Here is a 21,094-nt window from a genome sequence, read left to right on the forward strand (position 1 = left end):
CGTAGCTTTGATTCTATATTTTAAAAGAGCCCAAACTATGGCATTATTTCCCACAAGATCTCTAAGTTATTGGTTGATCATAATATAAATGAGACAATAAACTAAATTTGCATATTTCTGTGGATGAATTTAAACATCCTTGTTTCTCCTACACAAGTTCTTTCACTTGAGTTAGGCCAGCAGACTGACATATTGCTCGTTAATCATACATATTAACTGGAGTAGTTAATGCTTCAAAATCCAACTTACCATTCTGTCCACAGGGACTAGTTCGTGTTTTCTAAATGTGATGACATATGCTTCAGACACTGCTAATTAGGCTTTTCCCTAGAAAATTCATCCTGACATGTTTCAAGAACACTTTTCTCCCTTGAGCACAAGTTCATTAAATTATTAATATCCTTTTATAAGTCTTGTAGGATTACTTACACAATGCAGCCTTCTGTTTTAAAAACTACAGTTTATAATGAAGGATGAAATAGATCTCACTTCCTTGTACTGTATGTCTTTTTTTTCCAGCCAAAAACAATGGGCTGGGTAAATATCAGAGAATAATAGATATTATATTCAGTAACATAAAATGTTAATGTAAGGTTAAAAATATTTTGTAGCCTGGGCAACCTAGAGACACCCATCTCTACAAAAAAATTAAAAATGTGCTAGGTATGGTGGCACATATCTGTAGTCCCAGCTACTTGGGAGACTGAGGCAGGAGGATACTTAAACCCAGGAGGTTGAGGCTGCAGTGTGCAATGATCACACCACTGCACTTCAGCCTGGGTGACAGAGCAAGACTCTATCTCAAAAAAAAAAAAAAAAAAAAAAAAAAGATTTGCACTTGGAAATGTTTTATGGTCAGCTGTTTGTATCTGTAGGTTTCACATCTGCAGATTCAACCAAGTATGGATTGAAAATATTTGAAAAGAAAATATGGTTACATCTTACTGAACATGTACAGACTGTTTTTGGTCATCATTCCCCAAACATTACAATATAACAACTATTTACATGGCATTTTCATTATAGGTATTATAAGTAACCTAATGATGATTTAATGTATATGAGAGGGTGTATGCAGATTCTATACCATTTTATATAAGAGACTTGAATGGCTATGGATTTTGGTATTGGACAGTGGGGATCTGGAACAAATCTCCCACAGATACCAAGAGATGACTGTACATATAATCAACTCTACACACATGTAAGAAAGTGTTATAAGCAATCTAAAACAGATAACCTAAAATTAGTTCTATTGAGCTTCTGTATTAAATGATGAATTTGGTGGCAGTTTTACCTTCTGGGCTATTCTCTACCTAAGCAGGTGCTTATACCAACCTATATAATATGACCTTTTTAAGACAAAACTCCTAATGGCTTCCCATCACAATGACAGTAATGAAACTCAGAGCGCTCACCATAATCTACAAGGCCCAGCCTAATCTGGCCTGCCTGCCACCCAACCACACACTTGCTCTTCTCTAGCAACCTGTGTTTCTTGCTATTCCTTGAAGAATTTGTTCTTGCTGTTCCCTCTACTGGATGCTCTTTCTCAGACCTTGCATGATCCGTGGACTCACTTGGTTCAGGTTTCTGCTGAGGCCTTCTTTGATTTTTCTGTCTAAAAGAGCACACCTTCCTGTATAACTCTGTGTTCCCTTAACCTGCTTTATTTTTCTGTATTTCCTATGACTATCCAAAATTCATATCTTTATTTGTTTAGTTCTTAGAGATGCAATAAGTATAGCGTAGTGGTAATGGTCACAGACGATACAGCCAAGTTGCCTGGATTCAAGTCTTAACTCTGCTATTTACTAGTCCCACAACGTTGGGCAAGTTATGTTGTCACTAATTTGCCTCTTCCTTAAAATGGGAATACCTTAAATACATTTTGAGGATTAAATGAACAATATGTGTAACTTTCTTTGAATGATATTTGGCATCTGTTACTATTATTGTCCTCACTGGTATATAAGCTCTATGGAGACAGAATTCAAGGTATTTCCAGAGCATGGTAAAGCATCTAACCCACAATAGGGACTTCATAAATGCTTCTTGAATTAATTTACGAACAATTCTGGGCACATGCCCGCTGAAAGTGGGGAAAATATCCTATACAAACATAGTGAAAAGCCAGCAGGTGAACAAATAAAGAGTTTAAAAGTCACAATGGAAAATTTATTAGTTGAGAAAGCTGAACTGGTTATGTGAGTTTTGTAAATGTAAATGCATATGTACTAGATGTAGCAAGAATCGGGGGAACAAGATGTTATTAGGGTTTCTGCCTATAGGATACTTCCCTAGAGGTGAACAGAGAAAAAGTCAAAGAACATAAAAAGAATCTGGCAACCGACCAACAATTGCTGTTGGCAGGACCAACTGGGTCACCAGCTTTCCCAGGAAACCTTAACCTTATTTTGGGAAATGTTGAATCTGATGGAAGCTGAGAGAAGGTAGATTGTAAAGGACAGACTTTGAATCACTTTTACCCAGTTACAGCTTCAAATGACATTGGATGTTAAGTTTAAGGAAGTGAAAACTGGTATTCAAATAAAGAAAAATACTCTCAGTTTTGCACAATAGTATGTCCTAAGTGTTCAGTTTTTAAAGGTCATCAATGCATTTTCCCAATATTTAAATCTATCATGCAAGAAAAAGAAGTGGTGAGCTGGGAAATGCCTTCTGAATACACTTGATCTAAAGGTTGAGGATAAGTATCAGAAGAGAAGAGAACCAAAGAGCGCACACACGTCTAAGACAGGTTACTGCAGGTGCATCCAGGGAAAGCTATCCCCTGTTTGAGGACTTTTCAGGGGGTATAACGTCCCAGGTTGTTGCTGAAGTTGTGTAGATGACTTTTTGTACTCACATTTTCCTCCTATCCCCATGATCCCTCCACTCCAAAGGGAAACTGGAAGTGCTGAGATCATGTATAACCAAATGAACACGTCTGTCTAAATACCTGTTGCGAATAATTGTCCCTTCTCTTCCACCATGAAGGCAAGTCTAGGTCTTAATCATCTTCATCTGTTTTCCCCAACGCAGCAAGTAAAACAGACAGTAAATTTCTGCCAAATAAAATTTACTCACATCTTTTTGATAGGGATTTTTTCTGAAATCAGCACTTAAGTATCAAAATGCAATTTAATCCATTAAATTCACTTCAATTAGTTGAGAATTACATAAGGAAAATTTTTCCATTTCAAAATTGGGTGACCTTTATAGTTCCATCTCACTGATCCTCTAGAATTCTCTTCATTTGTCAGACAGTTATTGATTGTAGTTCTGTGAACTTATTTCGTACTAGTCAATTCAATCCTGGACATTGAAAATGTAGCTCTAAAATTCTACCCCTTGAGTATGTCTTTTAGATTATGTAACTAGAAATACCAAAACTATGTCCTGTCACTTTACCTTAATTGAAATCAAGATATAAAATATTACTAATGATTATTTGTTCCAATGCTCACTGGTAATGCTGAGCTTGTTCCTGTTTCACTGGCCTAGTCTCTGACCTGTCTGAAATTTGTAGATGAACTTCACTACATTGTTTTTATTTTAACATTTCTATTAAATAAGACTTATCATTTTATATGCATTAATTGTGTCTCTGCATGTCAATTTTGTCGACTCTAAACTTACAAATATAACAGTTCCCATAATAAAAGTGAAGGAGAAAAGTCTTCATTCATGAGGTATTGTGAAAGTGGAATGTTTTAGAGATGTGGAAGCCTGGTGCATAATTCTCAGACAGGAAGGCAGTGTATATAAAGGCCAAATTCCCCTTATCCAGTCTGGGAGTGTGCTGCTTGTGAACATCCAAATATGGAGGAAAGAAAGTTTTCACAATGAACTTCCGACTTCCACCAGCTTCATGTGGCACAAAGATGTTAAAATACATCACAGTATATTCAGGAAATTGTTTAGTCATACCCTACCACTGCCCCACCCATGATACTGAGACGCATCAAGTGGCTTGGCAAATATTGGCAATGACAGGCCTAGAAAACAGAGTCAGAATTCGGGCCTTAGAGAGTTAGTGGTTTGGCAAGGCAGTTAGGCATTCCAACAAATCTAAATGGAAGGGTTGGGTTGGCCTCAGAATCAGGGTAGAGAGACGTGAGGGCAAGCAGAAATCAGGCAAGCAGAAAAGAACTAGGAAGATCCACATTCCAAAGGGAAAAGCAACAAGTAAATGGAACATTTACAGAATCTGACTTGGTAGTGAGAAGAAGAGAAGCTCAAAAATTATAACAGCAAAATAACCTAAATTGTGAATGACCAGGATACCCACATCAAGGAAATGTTAATCCTGTTTTAATGTTTTAACAAATCATTTATTCAGATTATCATTTACTGAATTGTAGCTCAAGAGGTTTAGATAATGATGTCACAACTTCTAACTTGTTTTGAAAAGCCACATTAGTTACAGATAGAGTCCATCCAAGGGGGGATAAAAAGAAAAGGGGCAGAGAGATGAGCAAATAGTGGAATTAAATAATTTTAAAATGTTAAGATCCCAACCTCAATGATGTTCATCTTTCCTTAGCTCAGAACCTATTTCAAGTCATTTGTTCATGCTGAATTGCATTTTCTTCTCATGTCCTTACCAGAGTCACTTGTCGGATCCCTGAAGTAATGAGAACTTTATGACGAGTGTTGTTTCTGTCATAGACACATTTTTTAAATCTAGTAAGAAATAAAATGTACTTAAAATATTATGCACTCCTCTTGCAAGTATTCCATTCTCATTTTTACACACATCCTTGAGTTCAAAATGTAATTCTTTACATCAGACATAAATCTTATTTCCGTTCACAAAGTAAAAAAAGAAAACTAACTTCCCAGATAGTCTGTAATGTTTTCCTGTGTAATTAACACCTCATTCACAGTTGTGTGTGCCAGTCAAGGCCCTGTCTCCTCTTTCTTGACATTTCCTTGATACCTTGTTTAGGCCAAGCTGATGCCTAAGAGTGTGCAAAATACACTTATGGAAACGGGAATGTTTGAGAGGAGTCAGCTGAATTACCATGACCTGACAGCTTAGAGAGAGTACTTAGACATACGTTTCATTTTGTGGGTTTGGGGCCTGTGTGCCATCCTTTAAGTCCAATTAATACTGTAACCTCATCTTCATCATCATCCTCATCAACAACAAAAACCATCTGTCAAATGAATACCAATAGTCCATTATTTGCATTCTTCCCTTCTTAATACTCCTAGGAGGGTCAAATGTTTATAAATCAAGTGTCTAATTTAAGATACATGTTCTCTCACACTGCAAGTCATCCTGGAAGCATTAGATTATTTTTACTGTTGAAAATTTGTAGATGTCATTTATTTAAATAGACTTGTCTCTTTTTTTCTTGCTGTTAATAGTGACCCTCTGTGTCCTTGTGCACAGAAAATGCAAGTGGAATCAAGGTTTTAGATCATGCAAATAAAATCATTCCATTGTGGGAATATCCTGGTTTCATTTTTTAAAGTTACATTGAAATTTAATGTAGATTCAGAAAAATGTGTATGTCATAAGGGTACAGCTTGATGCTTTTTCGTAAAATGAACATACTTATGCAACCACCACCTAGTTCAAGCAGCAGAACATCATAACCCTAAGAAACTCCTCTCATGCTTTCTTTCACTTTCCACTCCCATGTGGGTAACCCATTATAACTTCTAATAGGATAGATTAGTTTTGCCTGTTTTGTTCTTTGTGTAATTTGATCAACATTATGTTTATAAGAAACATTTATATTGTTGCATGTAGTTCAATTTCATTCATTTTCTTTGCTGTCAAATATATACTTTTCCATTTTATGAATAAACCAAATTTTTTTTAAATTTCTACCTCTAATGGGTATCTTGATTGTTATTTTAGATTTTTAAACAAACTTATATCCACGGTTAAAAGGTGATTACGCTTTTCTAAAGGATGCACACTACGTATTTTGGAGGTTTTCCTAGAGACATTATCCAACATTTTTATATAAAAAATGGAGAATTGGAGAGAGGGTAGTGGAAAGGCAATGAGGAAAGGAACTTATACTTATTAGAACTACCATGTACTGGACATTTTGGTAAAAATAGTTGTTTTCTTTTAAATTGTGGTAAAAAATGTATAACATAAAATTTACCATCCTTACCACTTTTAAGTATACAGTTCAGTAGTGTCAAGTATATTCACATTGTTGTGGAAAGGATCTCCAGAACATTTTCATCGTGCAAAACTGAAACTCTATAAACCTTAAACAACCCTTTTTTTTCTCTTCCTTTTCTTCAATCGCTGGTAACCCCCATTCTATTTTCTGTCCTATGAATTTGGCTTCTTTAGATACTTCATATAATTGGAATCATAGAGTATTTAGTTTTCTGTGACTGGCTTATTTCACTTAGTATAATGTCCTCAAGGTTCCTCCATGTTGTTGCATGTGACAGGATTTTCTTCCCTTTTTAGGCTGAAAATATTCCATTGTATGTTTGTACAACATTTTATTTATCCATTCATCTGTTGGTTGACATTTGGGTTAGTTTCACCTCTTGTCTATTGAGAATAATAGTGCTATGAACATGGGTATGCAAATATCTCTTCTTAAAACTGTTTCCAATTCTTGGAGTATACAACCAGAAATGGGATTGTTAGATCATATGGTAACTGTATTTTTTTTTTTTTTTTTTTTGAGACAGGGTCTCACTCTGTCACCCAGGCATGAGTGCAGTGGTGCCATCTCGGCTCACTGCACCCTCCGCCTCCTGGGTCGTAGTGATCCTCCCACCTCAGCCTCCTTAGTAGTTGGGACTACAGGCATATGCCATATGACACCATGCCCAGCTGTTTTTGTATTCTTTTTTTTTTAGAAATGGGGTTTTGCTATGGTGTTCAGGCTGGTCTCAAACTTCTGGCCTCAAGCAATCCACCCACCTCAGCCTCCCAAAGTGCTAGGATTACAATTTTACAATCCCATCAACCTTGCACAAGTGTTCCAATTTCCCCATGTCCTCGCCAACGCTTGTTTTCGGATTTGTTGTTAGTAGCCATCCTACTGGGTATATGCAGTAGAAATTTTAAAAGTGATCTTTTTATTCCTTTAACAAAGTTGTTGCAAAGTATAAGTACCATTTTACATCAATGAAATCTTAGCACAAAAAGATTCTATAAGAGAAAAAATGGGGCACAGAGATTTTCCAATCCAGGTGCTCTTGAACTTGACAATGAGCATTTTATTCTCAAAGTTCCACATAATCACAAAACAAATTGAATTCTTTTATTCTGAGCTACAAGATATAGACTTACAAGATATAAGGTGCTCTACAAGATTGCCTGACTTTAAATATGAAATAAGAGCTTTAGTTTTAGAGTAGTGGTTCTCATAACATGGTCCCCAGACCAGCAGCATCAGCATTACTGCAAACTTGGTAGAAATGCAGATTCTCAGATCTCACCCCAAACCTACTGAATCCAGAACTCTGAGTAGCCAAGCAGGTGGCACACTCCTGTAATCCCAGCTACTCAGGAGAGGGGCTAGCTGTGTTATCATGACCTGACAGTTTAGAGAGAGTACTTAAATGCGTGTTTCATTAGTGAGTTTGGGGTCTGCATACCATCCGTTAAGTCCAATTACCACTCTAACTTCATCTTCATCATCATCATCCTCATCAACAACAAAAACCATCTGTCAAATAAGTACCAATAGTCCATTATTTGCATTCTTCCCTTCTTAGTGCTCCTAAGAGGGCCAGGTGTTTATAAATCAAAAGTGTAATTTAAGATAAATGTTTTCTCACACTGCAAGTCATCCCGGAAGCATCAAGTTTAAAAAACAACTTTTTTAAGCTCTTTTTTATTGAAACAGGATCCATGATGGTCTTGAACTCCTGGGCTCAAATGATCCTCCTGAGGTTTCCTATGACTGATTTATTTCACTTGGTATATGTCCTTGAGGTTCATCCATGTTGTTGCATGGGCCAGGATTATCTTCCTTTTTAAGGCTGAAAATATTCCATTATATGTATGTACCTCATTTTGTTTATCCATTCATCCACTGATGGACATTTGGGTTACTTCCACCTCTTGATCCTGAGGAGGATTGTTTGAGACCAGCATGGATCCTGTCTCAAAAAAAAAAAAAATTCTGTAAGTGAGGCACAGCAATCTATTTTAAACAGCCCTCCAGGTGACACTCATGCATGGTCAGGTTTGAGCAGTCCTAGGTTTAGATCATTAAGCAGATATCTAAAGTGTTGTCTAATAATCTCCACACAGTTGCCAAACAGAAAACTGACATATTGAGCACTTTCAGGTTTCCAGGGCAGCTTGATAAAGTAAATCTGTGCTTTGCACTTCATACCACAGTTTTCAGGAAAATGTTGGATTAGCCCAGTTATAATAATGCTGAAACACTAGATCTCTATCCATCTGAAAGTTCAACCAAACACTAATTTATCAGAGTTGCTTCTGAACAAATGGGTACCTGAGAATAGCCACCCTAACCAGGAAGACCTCTTCCAGCTCAGCAGATATCTGACTTAGCTCCAGGATTTTCCCTCCACCCACACCCAAGTCCCCACCTTTTGCCTCACTTTTGGGTCTAGACAGAGCCCTGTAATGAATGGACCAAAACAGCCAGAGATAGAAGTGAAAGCAAACGTGCAAACATTCCTCCCATTGGCATCGGGAGCCTTCTTCCTGGGCCTGCTATCCACCTCCGCAGGCCCTGGCCCCAGGTATCCTCATCCACACGAAGAGTGCTTCGTGTGAGGCATTCTGTCCACTAATTAGGATACCTTGTATACATAATGGTTCATCATTGATTTCTTGCACCACAGGAAGAATTGGAGACACTTTATGTCTTTCTTTCCAATGAACAAAGATTCGCAGATTAGATTTTCCTCTGAAAAGTGGGGGAATCTGATTTTAGTCCTAGGAATGGAGTTGTGGTTTATGCCTGTTTTCTTGGCATAATTATTCAGAAACTACTCCCCCAAAATGTCCTAGCTTAAGTAGTAAAATTCGCCCTACCAAAAATCTACTGTTAGCTCCTTTTTTAAAAACCAGAACATTTATTGTGTGACTAATCATTGAAATTCTTAAAATAAACTGGATGCTACAACAGCTGCCCCCTTGGGTTTAGACGTTTTTCCTTCTCAGAATCCATGCCTGAATCTGCGGTATACAATTTTCAGGTGCCTCGCTCGACCAGTCCTGGTAGTATTTCATCTTTAAGCCTTGGCACTTCAATTATACTTCCTCTTGTGCTTAGCATGGTAGCCACATTTGCCGCAGGGTGTTTTCTGATGGTGACAGGCCTTAGAGCCACAGTGGTGGCACAATGTGTGCATCTTATTGCGACACTTTTCAGACAATGACGCTCCCTTCAGTATCTTGCTTCTGTGGCCAAGACCAAAGAGTGTTGTTAGCTCTTAGGTAGGCTTTTGCCTTTCCCTAATGCTTTTAAGTAGAAGACAGATGATCCTTCAGAGGAACAGGAGACTGTGCGGTGGTATTTGGTGCAGCTTGGGGCCTTGAAGAAGGGAAACAAGACAAGGGAGTTAATTCCCAGGGCTCCTTGGAAAGAAGAACAATGATGTCTGGGAGTAGGCATGGACTATTATGTTGATAGAAATTGTGGCCCCTAAGAAAGGTGCCATTTCTCACACCTGTAATCCCAACACTTTGGGAGGAGGCCAGAGCTGGAGAATCACTCCAGTCCAGGAGTGATTCAAGACAGCCTGGGCAACATAGTGAGACCCTGTCTCTAAAAAAAAAAAAAAAAAATTGAGAAAAAAAGAAATTGTGCCCCGCCTGGACCCATAACTGTCTTATGCTCTAAAGCTTCCACCCCCATTTCTCATCCGTCCACCCCTCTCCTCTGTCCTCCACAAGTCACTTACACTTGAGACTTTAGTGTCAAGAGTTTCTCCCAAGGTAAATCTTGTTTCTAGTACAGATTGAGCATCCCTAATCTGAAAATTCGAAATCTGAAATGCTCCAAAATCCAAAACTTTTTGAGCAACAACATGACACCACAAGTGGAAAATTCTACACCTGACCTCACATGACAGGTTGCAGTCAAAACACAGTCACAGTTTTGTTTTATGCAAAAAATTATTTAAAATAGTGCATAAAATTACCTTCAGACTATGTGGATAAGGTATATATGAAACATAAATGAATTTTATGTTTAGACTTGGGGCCCATCCCCAAGATGTCTCATCATGTATATGCAAATATTCCAAAATAAAAAAAATTCGAAAACACTTCTAGTTCCAGTCACTTCTGGACAGATGATAATCAACCTGTATGTATTTGGTGGTAAGCCTAACAAAAAGGTAACTGCATTGCTTTGTATAGCGCATCTTTAAAAATTGTTCAAATCTGATTTAGGAAAGTTCAAGCCTAGAAACCAGGTTTAATGTGAAAATATGTGCTGGCTAACGTTGTGTGCACACAATATGTTCCAATTACTTAACAACCCTCAAAAATATTTTACCTGCATGTCCACTCAGCAAAATCGGCCTTCTCTCTGCCCTCTTCCAGCATCCACACTGACACGCTGACACTCTGACAATGGCAAGGCTGGCTGAAATCAGCAGTGATATGCAGGAATCTGGATGCTTGCCCTCACCATATCCTGAATCTTGGATGCTTTTTACTCCTCATCTTAGCACATGCCAATGTTATGTTACAATATCTGACATTTGGTTTGTTTCAACATTAACTCTGTGATAAAAGTTAATCAATAGCCTCATTTTCCCCGCTTCCTGCCCAAATCAATACACATGTCTCCTTTGAAGAATGGGGAATGTAAACTAAAGTTGATCCTATGGTTTTAACTTACCTCAACCGAATGTATGCTTAAAGAAAGAACCAATCACTTACTTAGATACCATTTATTTAGTTTCTTTGTATTCTTGTGAATTAATAAATTACAGTGCTTCTACCTTCTAAGTAAACTTTTTATCATTGATTAGTCCTCAGAGGCAAATTTACTTATATTTACTAAAATACCAAATATATTGATTTTCAGAAAATGTAAACTGCAAGACTAGAACATGGCACAGATGTGTATAACTTGTTTTAAGTATTCAGAATATTAAATTATATGTTCATTTCAATCTTACAATCCTCCAAAAGAACTGCATGGTTTAGATCTGTAAAATGAAACATAAGAGAAAAACACTACTATTAATAATTACATTTATGTTTTTAATTTTTTTTTTTTTTGAGACAGTCTCTGTCTCCCAGGCCAGAGTGCAGTGGCGTGATCTCAGCTCACTGCAACCTCCGCCTCCCAGGTTCAAGCAATTCTCCTGCCTCGGCCTCCCAACTAGCTGGGATTACAGGCACACACCACCATGCCTAGCTAATTTTTTTTGTATTTTTAGTAGAACCAAAGTTTCCCCATGTTGGCCAGGCTGGTCTCGAACTCCTGACCTCAGGTGATCTGCCTGCCTCAGCCTCCCAAAGTGCTGGGATTACAGACAGGAGCCACCGTGCCCAACCTATGTTTTTAATTTAAAAAAAAAATTTAAATCTGTTCTGTAGATGTTAACTAGGGCTATTTATAGACAAGGATGCTGTTTTCATATGAAGTCTTTGATGTTATCACCTTAATTTCCCTTCAGAAACAATGGACACGTTTCTCATCCAATCACAACATTGTATTTGCTTGTTGATCTCTCAAAACTTACTCTCCTGTTTCAACTGGCATTTAGACCTCCTGTCCCACTCCAAGACTAGATGAAAATCAGAGGAATCAGGCAACTTTGCCTGACATTTTCAGAGCAAGGAAATTGGTGAATACAATGAACCTTTCTGTGCCTACATTTATAATTCTCCCCCAAAAAAGCATGGAAAAGATCAACCTAATATTTTTACTTTATAAGCATCAATAAGCCTTAATATGTACTGACAGTTTACCAATATGATAATCAAATAGAATTGTTAGTAACAATGAAATAGAGTGACCATATTTAGAAAACATATGCTCATAAAATGCTTCTCATTCAAAATGTATGCTTTCAATACCTAAGCTTACTTCCCTCTGTTAAAAATTTAAAAAATAAAAAATGTTTAAGAAAATAATTTTATAATATCTAATGAAATGCTTTTTAAATGTTATTAGATTCACAGGTACAAGAGATGTTAGCACAACATTTTGCGATTGGAATTTAGCTAGTTGTGAACTTGAGAGAGTTAATACTCGGTTGTGATAATGAAGATTAACATGCAAGAATTACATATTTTAGTTCACTTATAAAAACAACTTAACCACCTTAAGGGAAGAAAAGAGCTAATGTGCTTCATACAGTATATGTAATTACAATAGGGCTTAGGGCAGTGCTTTTCAAATTTTAGTGAGCATAAAAATGCAGATTCGTGGCTCCCACCCCGGAGATTCTAAACCATGAAGTCTAGGATGAAGTCCAGGAATATGCATGTTTAACACCCAATCTCACCCTCAAATAACTCATACAAAATTACAGTTCAGGCCCCTCTTGGAGAACACCAACTTAAGATGACAGATGTACTTGTTATTGCATCCAAAACCACAGAATCATCAGATAAAATACCCGTCTTAGACCATCTTTCATATACTTTATATTACTTTGCTAAAGAACCAAGGTAGATAGCATTTAAAGGACTGCTGATAACAGTTAAGATTTATTCATTTCAGGTACTATACTTCTCATTATGGTTCTTAAAAATTGGCCCACAACTTTTAAAATTAATTGATATTTAAAAGTCATGAGGAATTGGAATTGTTTCTTAACTTTCTGTTCATTTTTAATGTCTTCAATATTCCCATTTAATATTGTTTGATATTAAAATGTAATGGAGTCACAGTATTTATCATCTGTTCTTCTTTGGTTTCAAGGGAAGACGAGGGAAAACAGGACCTCCAGGAAAACCAGGACCCCCAGGACCACCTGTGAGTAAACAATACGATGACTGTCCCTTTAAAAAGTCACTCTTTATTTCTGTGTGTTTACCTAAGGATTATTTTACTCCCCTGTAGAAAATGGTTTCCTTCTTTCTACTGTTTAGAATGACTGGTTTCAGCATTTGGATGAGTAGTTCATGGTCTCTATATTCCTAACACTATCATCACCACAAACTAAGAGATGAGGGAGGCTAGTAATCACCCACACACCTCGCCCACTTGTTTATTACACAGATGGCAATAACAGTAGTGTCTGCTTGAACATCCCAAGCCAAGTGTTCAGATAGATGAATCCTGTTCTGAACCTACCTAAATTCCATCTTCTCGATTTCTTAACATCCAGGCTGTTAGAAAATCAGACATCTGGGGAAGCATATCCACTTTTCTTGATATGAAACTATTTTGTTAGTATAATTTCATGGTTTGGTAAAAAGTGCTATAAAGATCATCTAACCAGTTAGTTTATCTGGATCCTTTACCCCGAGCTTCTAGAAAAAAAAAAAAAAAGTATTCAATTTTTTGTGGTTCTGGTAACTCTGCAGCCTATGAGAGTCTGGTTTGTGTCCAAGCTGCTCCACTGACACTGCACTCTCTGTAGTCCCAACAATCTCTGCATCGCAGATTCCCTGAGCACTTTTCAGGCTTCATCTGACTGTACTGCTACACAGGAATGTATAGCATTGACTGCTATCTCCTTGAAACTCCCTGTTCTCTTGGTTTAGCAACACTGGGTGTTTTCTCCTATGCCTGGGGCCATCTTTTTGTCTCCATTAACAGCTTTTCTTCTGCCCCCTATATGCTGGATGGATTAATGAATGCATTTTTTATTTCAACTCAGACACTGTTCCTGAGTTCCAGGCTGGTACCTCCCATTATTTTTTGGTATCTCCACATGGAAGTCTCCTGGCTACCACAAAAGTATAACGTCCAAAACTAATCTTTAAAAATAATCCTAGATGTTTTTTCTTCTTCATCCTCCTCATCTAAACAGTCTCTAAATCATATCAGTTCTGCATCTCAGCAGCCCACAAATCCTCTCCGTCTTCACTGTCACTGCCTTAGTTTAGACCTTTGTCAATTTGAACCTATATATTTGAAGTCATCTGAGAGCTGGTCTCATTGCCTCTACCTTCTCCAAGTGGAGTAAAACCTCGAAATCATGACAGCGTCCAGGTGGGCTTGGATGGCTTAAAATTCTCTAACAGCTTAAAACTATTTGATTTTAAATTCCTCAATCGCTTCTCTTTTCTTCAAGACAGATGGATTCCACATCCTCTACATGCCATTCTGGGCCCTTCATGGTTTGCCTTTTACCTGCCTTGGCCTATCCTCCTTTATGCCCTTCCTTCTTTTGTAATCAGTCATCTTCCTATCGGGAGATCCCGCTCCCGGTGTTTAACGTGGGTTCTTTTCTATTTCCTAAGTGTCTCGGCTGGGTTGAGAAATAAAGGGAAAGAGCACATCAAAAAGCTTATCCACCATGATCAAGTGGGCTTCATCCCTGGGATACAAGGCTGGTTCAACATATGCAAATCAGTAAAGATAATCCAGCATATAAACAGAACCAAAGACAAAAACCACATGATTATCTCAATAGATGCAGAAAAGGCCTTTGACAAAATTCAACAGCCCTTCATGCTAAAAACTGAGAGCAGGTAACCTGTCTGACCACAATTTATTGGGTGGGAATTTTCCCATCCTAGTAAGCCTGGGAGCACTATAGGAGACCGGAGCTTATTTCATCCCATCGGCTTCTACCATAAAAGATGGGATGCCTTAAAAAGGGGCTGTCTATAGGCCTACCTTCAGGGTGCATTCTCTTTCTCAGGGATGTTCCTTGCTGGGAAAAAGAATTCAGTAATATTTCTCCTATTTGCTTATGAAAGAGGAGGAATATAGCTCTGTTTCCATCCGGCTCACCGGCGGCCAGTTCAAAGTTACCTCTCTGGTTCCCTGAACATCGCTGTTATCCTGTTCTTTTTTAAAGATGCCCAGATTTCATATTGTTCAAACACACGTGCTCTACAAACAATTTGTGCAGTTGACACAATCACAGGGTCCTGAGGCGACATTCATCCTCCTCAGTTTACGAAGAAGATGACGGGATTAAGAGATTAAAGTAAAGACAGGCATAGGAAATCACAAGGATATTCATTGGGGAAGTGATAAGTGTCCATGAAATCTTCACGATTTATGTTCAGAGATTACAGTAAAGACAGGTGTAAGAAATTATAAAAGTATTAATTTGGGGAACTAATAAATGTCCATGAAATCTTCACAATTTATGTTCTTCTGCCGCAGCTTCAGCTGGTCCCTCCATTCAGGGTCCCTGACTTCCCGCAACATCTTCCCTTAGTGTTTCAAAAATGCTATGACTTGCAAATGTTCTCCAATAGGCCTGTATATGCTTCTCTGTATCTTCATGACTCAGCTCAAACATTTCTCCTATACAGCCTTTGCCAGTGCTCTCAGCATTTGAGGTTTCCTCCCATGGTCGTGTATGTTACACCTCCTACAGATATAGCACATTGCTTTGGACTTTTATTTTCCTCATCTGTCTGACCACTGCACCGTGACTTTTTTGAACCTCTATTTTCCCACCATTGCTTAGAACAGTCTCTGGCCTATAGCATGTGATTATTGTCTATTTAATGACTGAGTAACAAATGAATATGTTTTGTAGATGAAAAAATTAAGACCAGGTAAGTGACCTTCTGAAGACCAAAAAACACCCTGCACCACCATTAGAGGGCCTCAACCCAGTACCTTAGGAATCTCTTAGGATGTGCTCACCTGCCAGAAATGAACCTGATTACTGTCCTGTCATTGATTTCATTTCACTGTAGCCGTTCTAGTGGATTGTCCTATTAACAGTCCATTGGGGCCAATTGATATTTGTTATATAAAGGCAGACTGGGGGGATGAGGGAGTGAGGAAGTATGAGCCGGATATCTGCATTAGTCCATTCTCACACTGCTATGAAGAACTACCCGAGACTGGGTAATTTATAAAGAAAAGAGGCTTATTTGACTCACAGTTCCACAGGCTGTACAGGAGGCATGGCTGGGGAGGTCTCAGGAAACTCCCAGTCGTGGCAGAAGGGAGAAGGGGAAGCCAGCACATCTTCACGTGGCAGCAGGAGAGAGCGAGTGTGAGTGTGAAGAGGGAAGTGCACTTTAAACAACCTAATCTTGTGAGAATTCACTCACAAGACAGCACTAGGGGGATGGTGCTAAACCATTAGAAACCACCCTCATGACCCAATCACCTCCCACCAGGTTCCTTCCCCAACATTGGAGATTACAATTTAACATGAGATTTGGCTGGGGACACAGAGCCAAGCCATAGCAGTGTACTAGCATCTAGTCTTGAAAGGAATCAGTTTTGTTGATTTTTATTTCAAAGTTTTAGACAAAACAGAGAACACATTGTAAGATCTTTAAAATAATTGTTTTGTGCTTTAAAGAAGAAAAGCTGGTGAATGCTAACAGGCAAGATTAGACCTTTGTGTAGTTTTCTAAACCTATGGTGCTGCTTTTAAGACAGGATAATTGTTGTCTCAAAGGAAGAATTTGAATGTTGAAGGCCTTTATGACAAGCTTGCCAAATGTCTGGGAGAGAAGAAGATTACACCGAATTCTGGAATGAGTTCTCAACTACAGATCAAATGAGTTTACTGAAGAGTTCAGAAGATTAAAAACCATGTGACTGTATGATAGGATTTATAATATTCAATTCCACAGACTTTAGTTTATTGCCAGAGTGTGTGGAGGAGAGAGGTGCTTATTTTATTTCAAGTATAGATTTAAACTTAAACTCAGCTACAGGTCTGACACACGGTGTTCATTAAATCCTGGGAACACAGTATTTTTAAAAAGTGGTTTATTAACTTTTTAAATGTAACAAAATACCCAATTTGTTAGAAAAATTAGGAAAAATCTATGCAGAAGACAAAGTATTTACTTTGGTGGCATGATCTCAGCTCACTGCACCCTCTGCCTCCCAGATTCAAGCAATTATCTAGCCTCAGCCTCCCGAGCAGCTGGGACTACAGGTGCCCACCACCACACCCAGCTAATTTTTGTATTTTTAGTAGAGACAGTGTTTTACCACGTTGGCCAGGATGGTCTCAATGTCTTGACCCCATGATCCGCCCGCCTCAGTCTCCCAAAGTGCTAGGATTACAGGTGTGAGCCACCGCGCCTGGCCGGTAGTCACTATTTTAAAAGTATCAGCAGAGCACTTGTTATCTCTTAGGATGTCCCAGGGAGCTATTTGTATTTTATTACAATTTACAAATAGCTTAAGAGATGTTCTCCCTTAATTGTGGACATTTTTAGATCAAAACATTGTTGTTTTTCATTTATTTGTCTTTTCCAACATTGGACCCTTTGTGACATGCACCCTACTTCATAGCAAGAAGGAAGGCAAGAAGAGAACAAGAGATGGGTTGGTAGGACCTATAATTTTTCTAATTGTTATTGGAGTTAGTGTATGCCTCACCGCAGTGGCCAGTATGTGAGGATCCTGAAGCTTGTGTGAGAATATCTTATGACAATGTGAAATGTATTTTTTTTTAAATTTTAATTTTGTCTCCTTATCAAACAGTAACTAAATACTATGTAATATCCCTCAAATAAGTGAATATTTTATGTAATTTAAACATTATGTTTGAGCAATTAGTCTTTGGGAAAGTTGGAGGGAGACTTTATTCTAGTCAGTGTGATTGCAAAGAACAAAGGAATAGGAATTACCAGGAGGCATGAATTTTTTTATTTTTTTAATAACAGCATACTGTATAAGAAAATGTTCTTCCCTTTGGGGGTTTAAGATGTTTCTGAAATCAAACATAGTGTTGTTATTTAGGGGAGTGTCAGTGAAGACTTTAAAAATCTTGAATTGAAAGGAAATTGAATTGAAAGGAATCTAAGTCTCTGATGGCCTGAAGCAATTCAAATAATTAAAGTGTTTTAACGAGTCCTTCTACTTGATTATTTGTTCTGAAGCCAAATTTGTATATTCTCACTTTCTTATGAAATGTTTGCACCAAAAGGACAACTTGTTTACTAAAAAAATTTCCTATAACTAGCTAAGTGTATGTGTTTGTGTGTGTGTGTGTGTGTGTGTGTGTGTGTAAGAGGACAACGTTTTGTCCCCGGAGATATTTTATTTCCTATGGAAAAAAGGATTTCTAATAATGGGAAATTTACTAACAGTAGTTTTATTAAACTAACATTATTAAATTATCTTTGTGAATCAGTGTTTCGTGGAAAGTCATATATATCACTCCAATTTAGCTCCCCATATTCAATAGCAAATTTTTGTGTCTTTAGGAAAGACTTATTTGAAATTTATACACATGCAATATGCATATAATGAAACTGTTCTTATTCAGAGTGCTTGTCATTGAGCAGTGACTAACTTGGTTAACAGAGTTAGCCACATGTATTTTTGTAAAGTATTTGTCCAATTTCTTGTTAAAAACCAGAGCTGATCTTACCTATGCAAAGGAAAAAGCTCCCAAAGTCTCCCAAATAACTTCTGCCATCTTGTCCCAAACGAATATTCTTCACTGGAGGGAAACTATTACATAGAGATCTCTTGGATTTATTTCAATACATAAAGATTACAACTGAGAACAGTTTTTCAGTATGAGAGGGCTAAGCATCTCCCGCGGAAGGAAATAGCACTAACATCTGAGGAAACAGGTTCAGAGGAGAGACGGATGAAGCAGACAAGGAGAATTTATTACCATCACTAGCTCTGCATTAAGTACTGTATTTCCAGTGTCTTAGGGAATCCTTACAACTCTCTTGAAAAGTAGAAATTATCTTCATTTCATAATGAGGTAAATGATACTTGGAAATGTCAAGTAACTTACCCAAGCTGACACAAGCAGAGAAGACAGAATTGAAACACAGGAACTGATCCCTAAACCTTTGTTCTGCCAGACTACAGGTGTGAAAGACAAGCTTCTAGTTTACAATTTGACTAAGATTAGTCTTCTTCAAACATCATACATAGAACAGTGTTTGATTTTGCCATGGCAATGAATGGCACTGTGCTGACTCCAGACAGCGAGATGGTATAGGATAGCATAGGATGGCAGTGAGGAACTTAGTGCTTCTCCTCACTAGCCTGTCCTGGAACAATTTTCTTGATGTTTCCTTGTCTCCATTTTCTTTTCTGTAAATTTGAAATAATAGCACCTACCCCACCTGCTTTTTCCCACAGTGGCTACAGGGGCCCAATGCCATGGATGTGAAAGAACTTTCTTCTAAATGTAAAGCTCTATCTAAATGTAAGTTAGTTCCACTGTTATTATTCTGAACACCCATTCACACTGTAGATAGAAGAGATTGTCTTCAATCAGTAATTAGACCAACACTTCTTTTCTCTCTTTACAGTTTTCCAAAAATCTAGTTAACAGAAATTTGAATGTCTATCAGTGAATTGCGGAAATAAAAGATCCATTTGCATATGGCACGCTGATTCTAGATACATAAATCCACTCATGAAGAGATTCAAAAGTTATTCGCAATTAGGTAACAATAACAACCAGGTCTAAAGAGTCAGTGATGCTTCTTCTCCTGAGATTTGCAGCCTCTTCCTTGCTTGTGGGGCTTGTTCCTTTACCATCTGAGCTGTTGCATTTTATTAGTTGTGATGTTCTCTAAGTCTCAACTGTCCTTCCTCACACTCCAATAAAAGCTTGTCTTTTTAAAAAGCCTTCCAGTTATCTGAGTAGCATAAGCAACGGAAAGTAATAGACTTATGTTATGATAATGAGACTTAGAAAGTCTCAAGACTTGGAATGCCTTTGTTTATTTCAAAGTATTCTGGTTTCTAGTTTCTTTAGAAAAGAGAGGAAAGCAGCTGGAAATGAGGCGAAGCAGGAGAGAAAGTAGGAGAATTTAACTAATGAACCATTAAAGGAAGTAGGTATTAGCCCACCCATTTGACATTACTTCTCATTCATCATTGCTGGAAAAAGCGTTTATTAAAAACCACATTAATTTTAAAATGTGTTATTATTTCTTTCTGTTACAGGCAAGGCTTTTTATTTTCTTTCATTTTTTTTTCTTCTGGTATTGTTTTTATGCATTGTTTCATTATTGCAGTATGAGAATTGAGCAGTGGGCTCCATTTGTCACTTTTGTGTGCATAGCAATTTAGGTTGAAAGCAGAAATTCAAAAAAGTGCGTAACATGGGGCAGCAGCTCCATCTACTGTTTCCGTTGGAAAAGCTGTAGTCAAAGAATGACTATAGCTCTTTGAAGGATGTCAGGGGAGTGGAAATTTTTCGATGTTTGAAGTTTATTATAAATCCATATGATTTTTTAAAAATTATTTTGAGGCTTTTGTTGCATTTATGCTTACCTTGAAATTTAAATATAAATGCTATTTCATCAGCAGTCATTTTCAATGTCAACTTGATGCTCTTTTGAGGTGAAAATCCATACCTACTTCATTGATCTCTGAAATGCCCTTCTGTTGTACAATACTAATAAAACTCTGCAGTATTAATTTTGTAGGAGCTTACTCCAATAAAATGTATGCTTCTTTTCTAAAACAAGTCTGATTTAAAACATGTACATTCTTGTTTCTATTTTAATTTTAACTTCAGTGTAGAACTTCTTCTACCTTTAAAGCATGAATCATTACACAGTCCTGAAAGTTACAATTAAACTAATTGTAAATTAAATTAATCAGTTTGCACAGTTAAAAGAGTAAATTTAGGGTGTAAAATTTAATTCATTTACTAAACACTTATGGGCTATTGACCATGTATTAATCACTATTACAAACATTGAATATACAGTGGTTAAAAACACAAAGCAACAACAAACTACAGATAAGGTCTCTACCTTTCTTTATAACTTACTCTCTGTGGTAAGGCAGTACACCAATGGTTAATAAGCAGTTAAATAAATAGACAAAACAATTTCGGTTTAGAGTGAAGTGCTATGGGGGGAACAAACTGGGTAATGTGATAATGATTTGGAAGGAGGAAATGTTCTCATTACCATCTCATTGAGGTGGTCCAGGGAGGTGTCTCTGAGCAGAAGACATTCCTTGAGAAGGAGCTGGCCATGTGAGGGCCAGAGCAAGAACTTTCTAAACAGAAATATCAGGACTTGCAAAGGGCTTCA

At 37.6% G+C, this 21,094-nt stretch overlaps 1 protein-coding gene across 1 annotated transcript in view; it reads left to right on the forward strand.

Moving 5' to 3' along the window:
* Positions 1–21,094, forward strand: part of COL19A1 (collagen type XIX alpha 1 chain) — a 334,506-nt gene that overhangs the window by 211,963 nt on the left and 101,449 nt on the right. Inside the window, exon 17 of the mRNA XM_008013598.3 lies at positions 12,876–12,929. Coding sequence (XP_008011789.3) covers positions 12,876–12,929 — 54 coding nt within the window. The remainder of the gene's footprint in view (positions 1–12,875; positions 12,930–21,094) is intronic.

The sequence above is a fragment of the Chlorocebus sabaeus genome, chromosome 17 (assembly GCF_047675955.1).
Source record: "Chlorocebus sabaeus isolate Y175 chromosome 17, mChlSab1.0.hap1, whole genome shotgun sequence".
Lineage (NCBI taxonomy): Eukaryota > Metazoa > Chordata > Mammalia > Primates > Cercopithecidae > Chlorocebus > Chlorocebus sabaeus.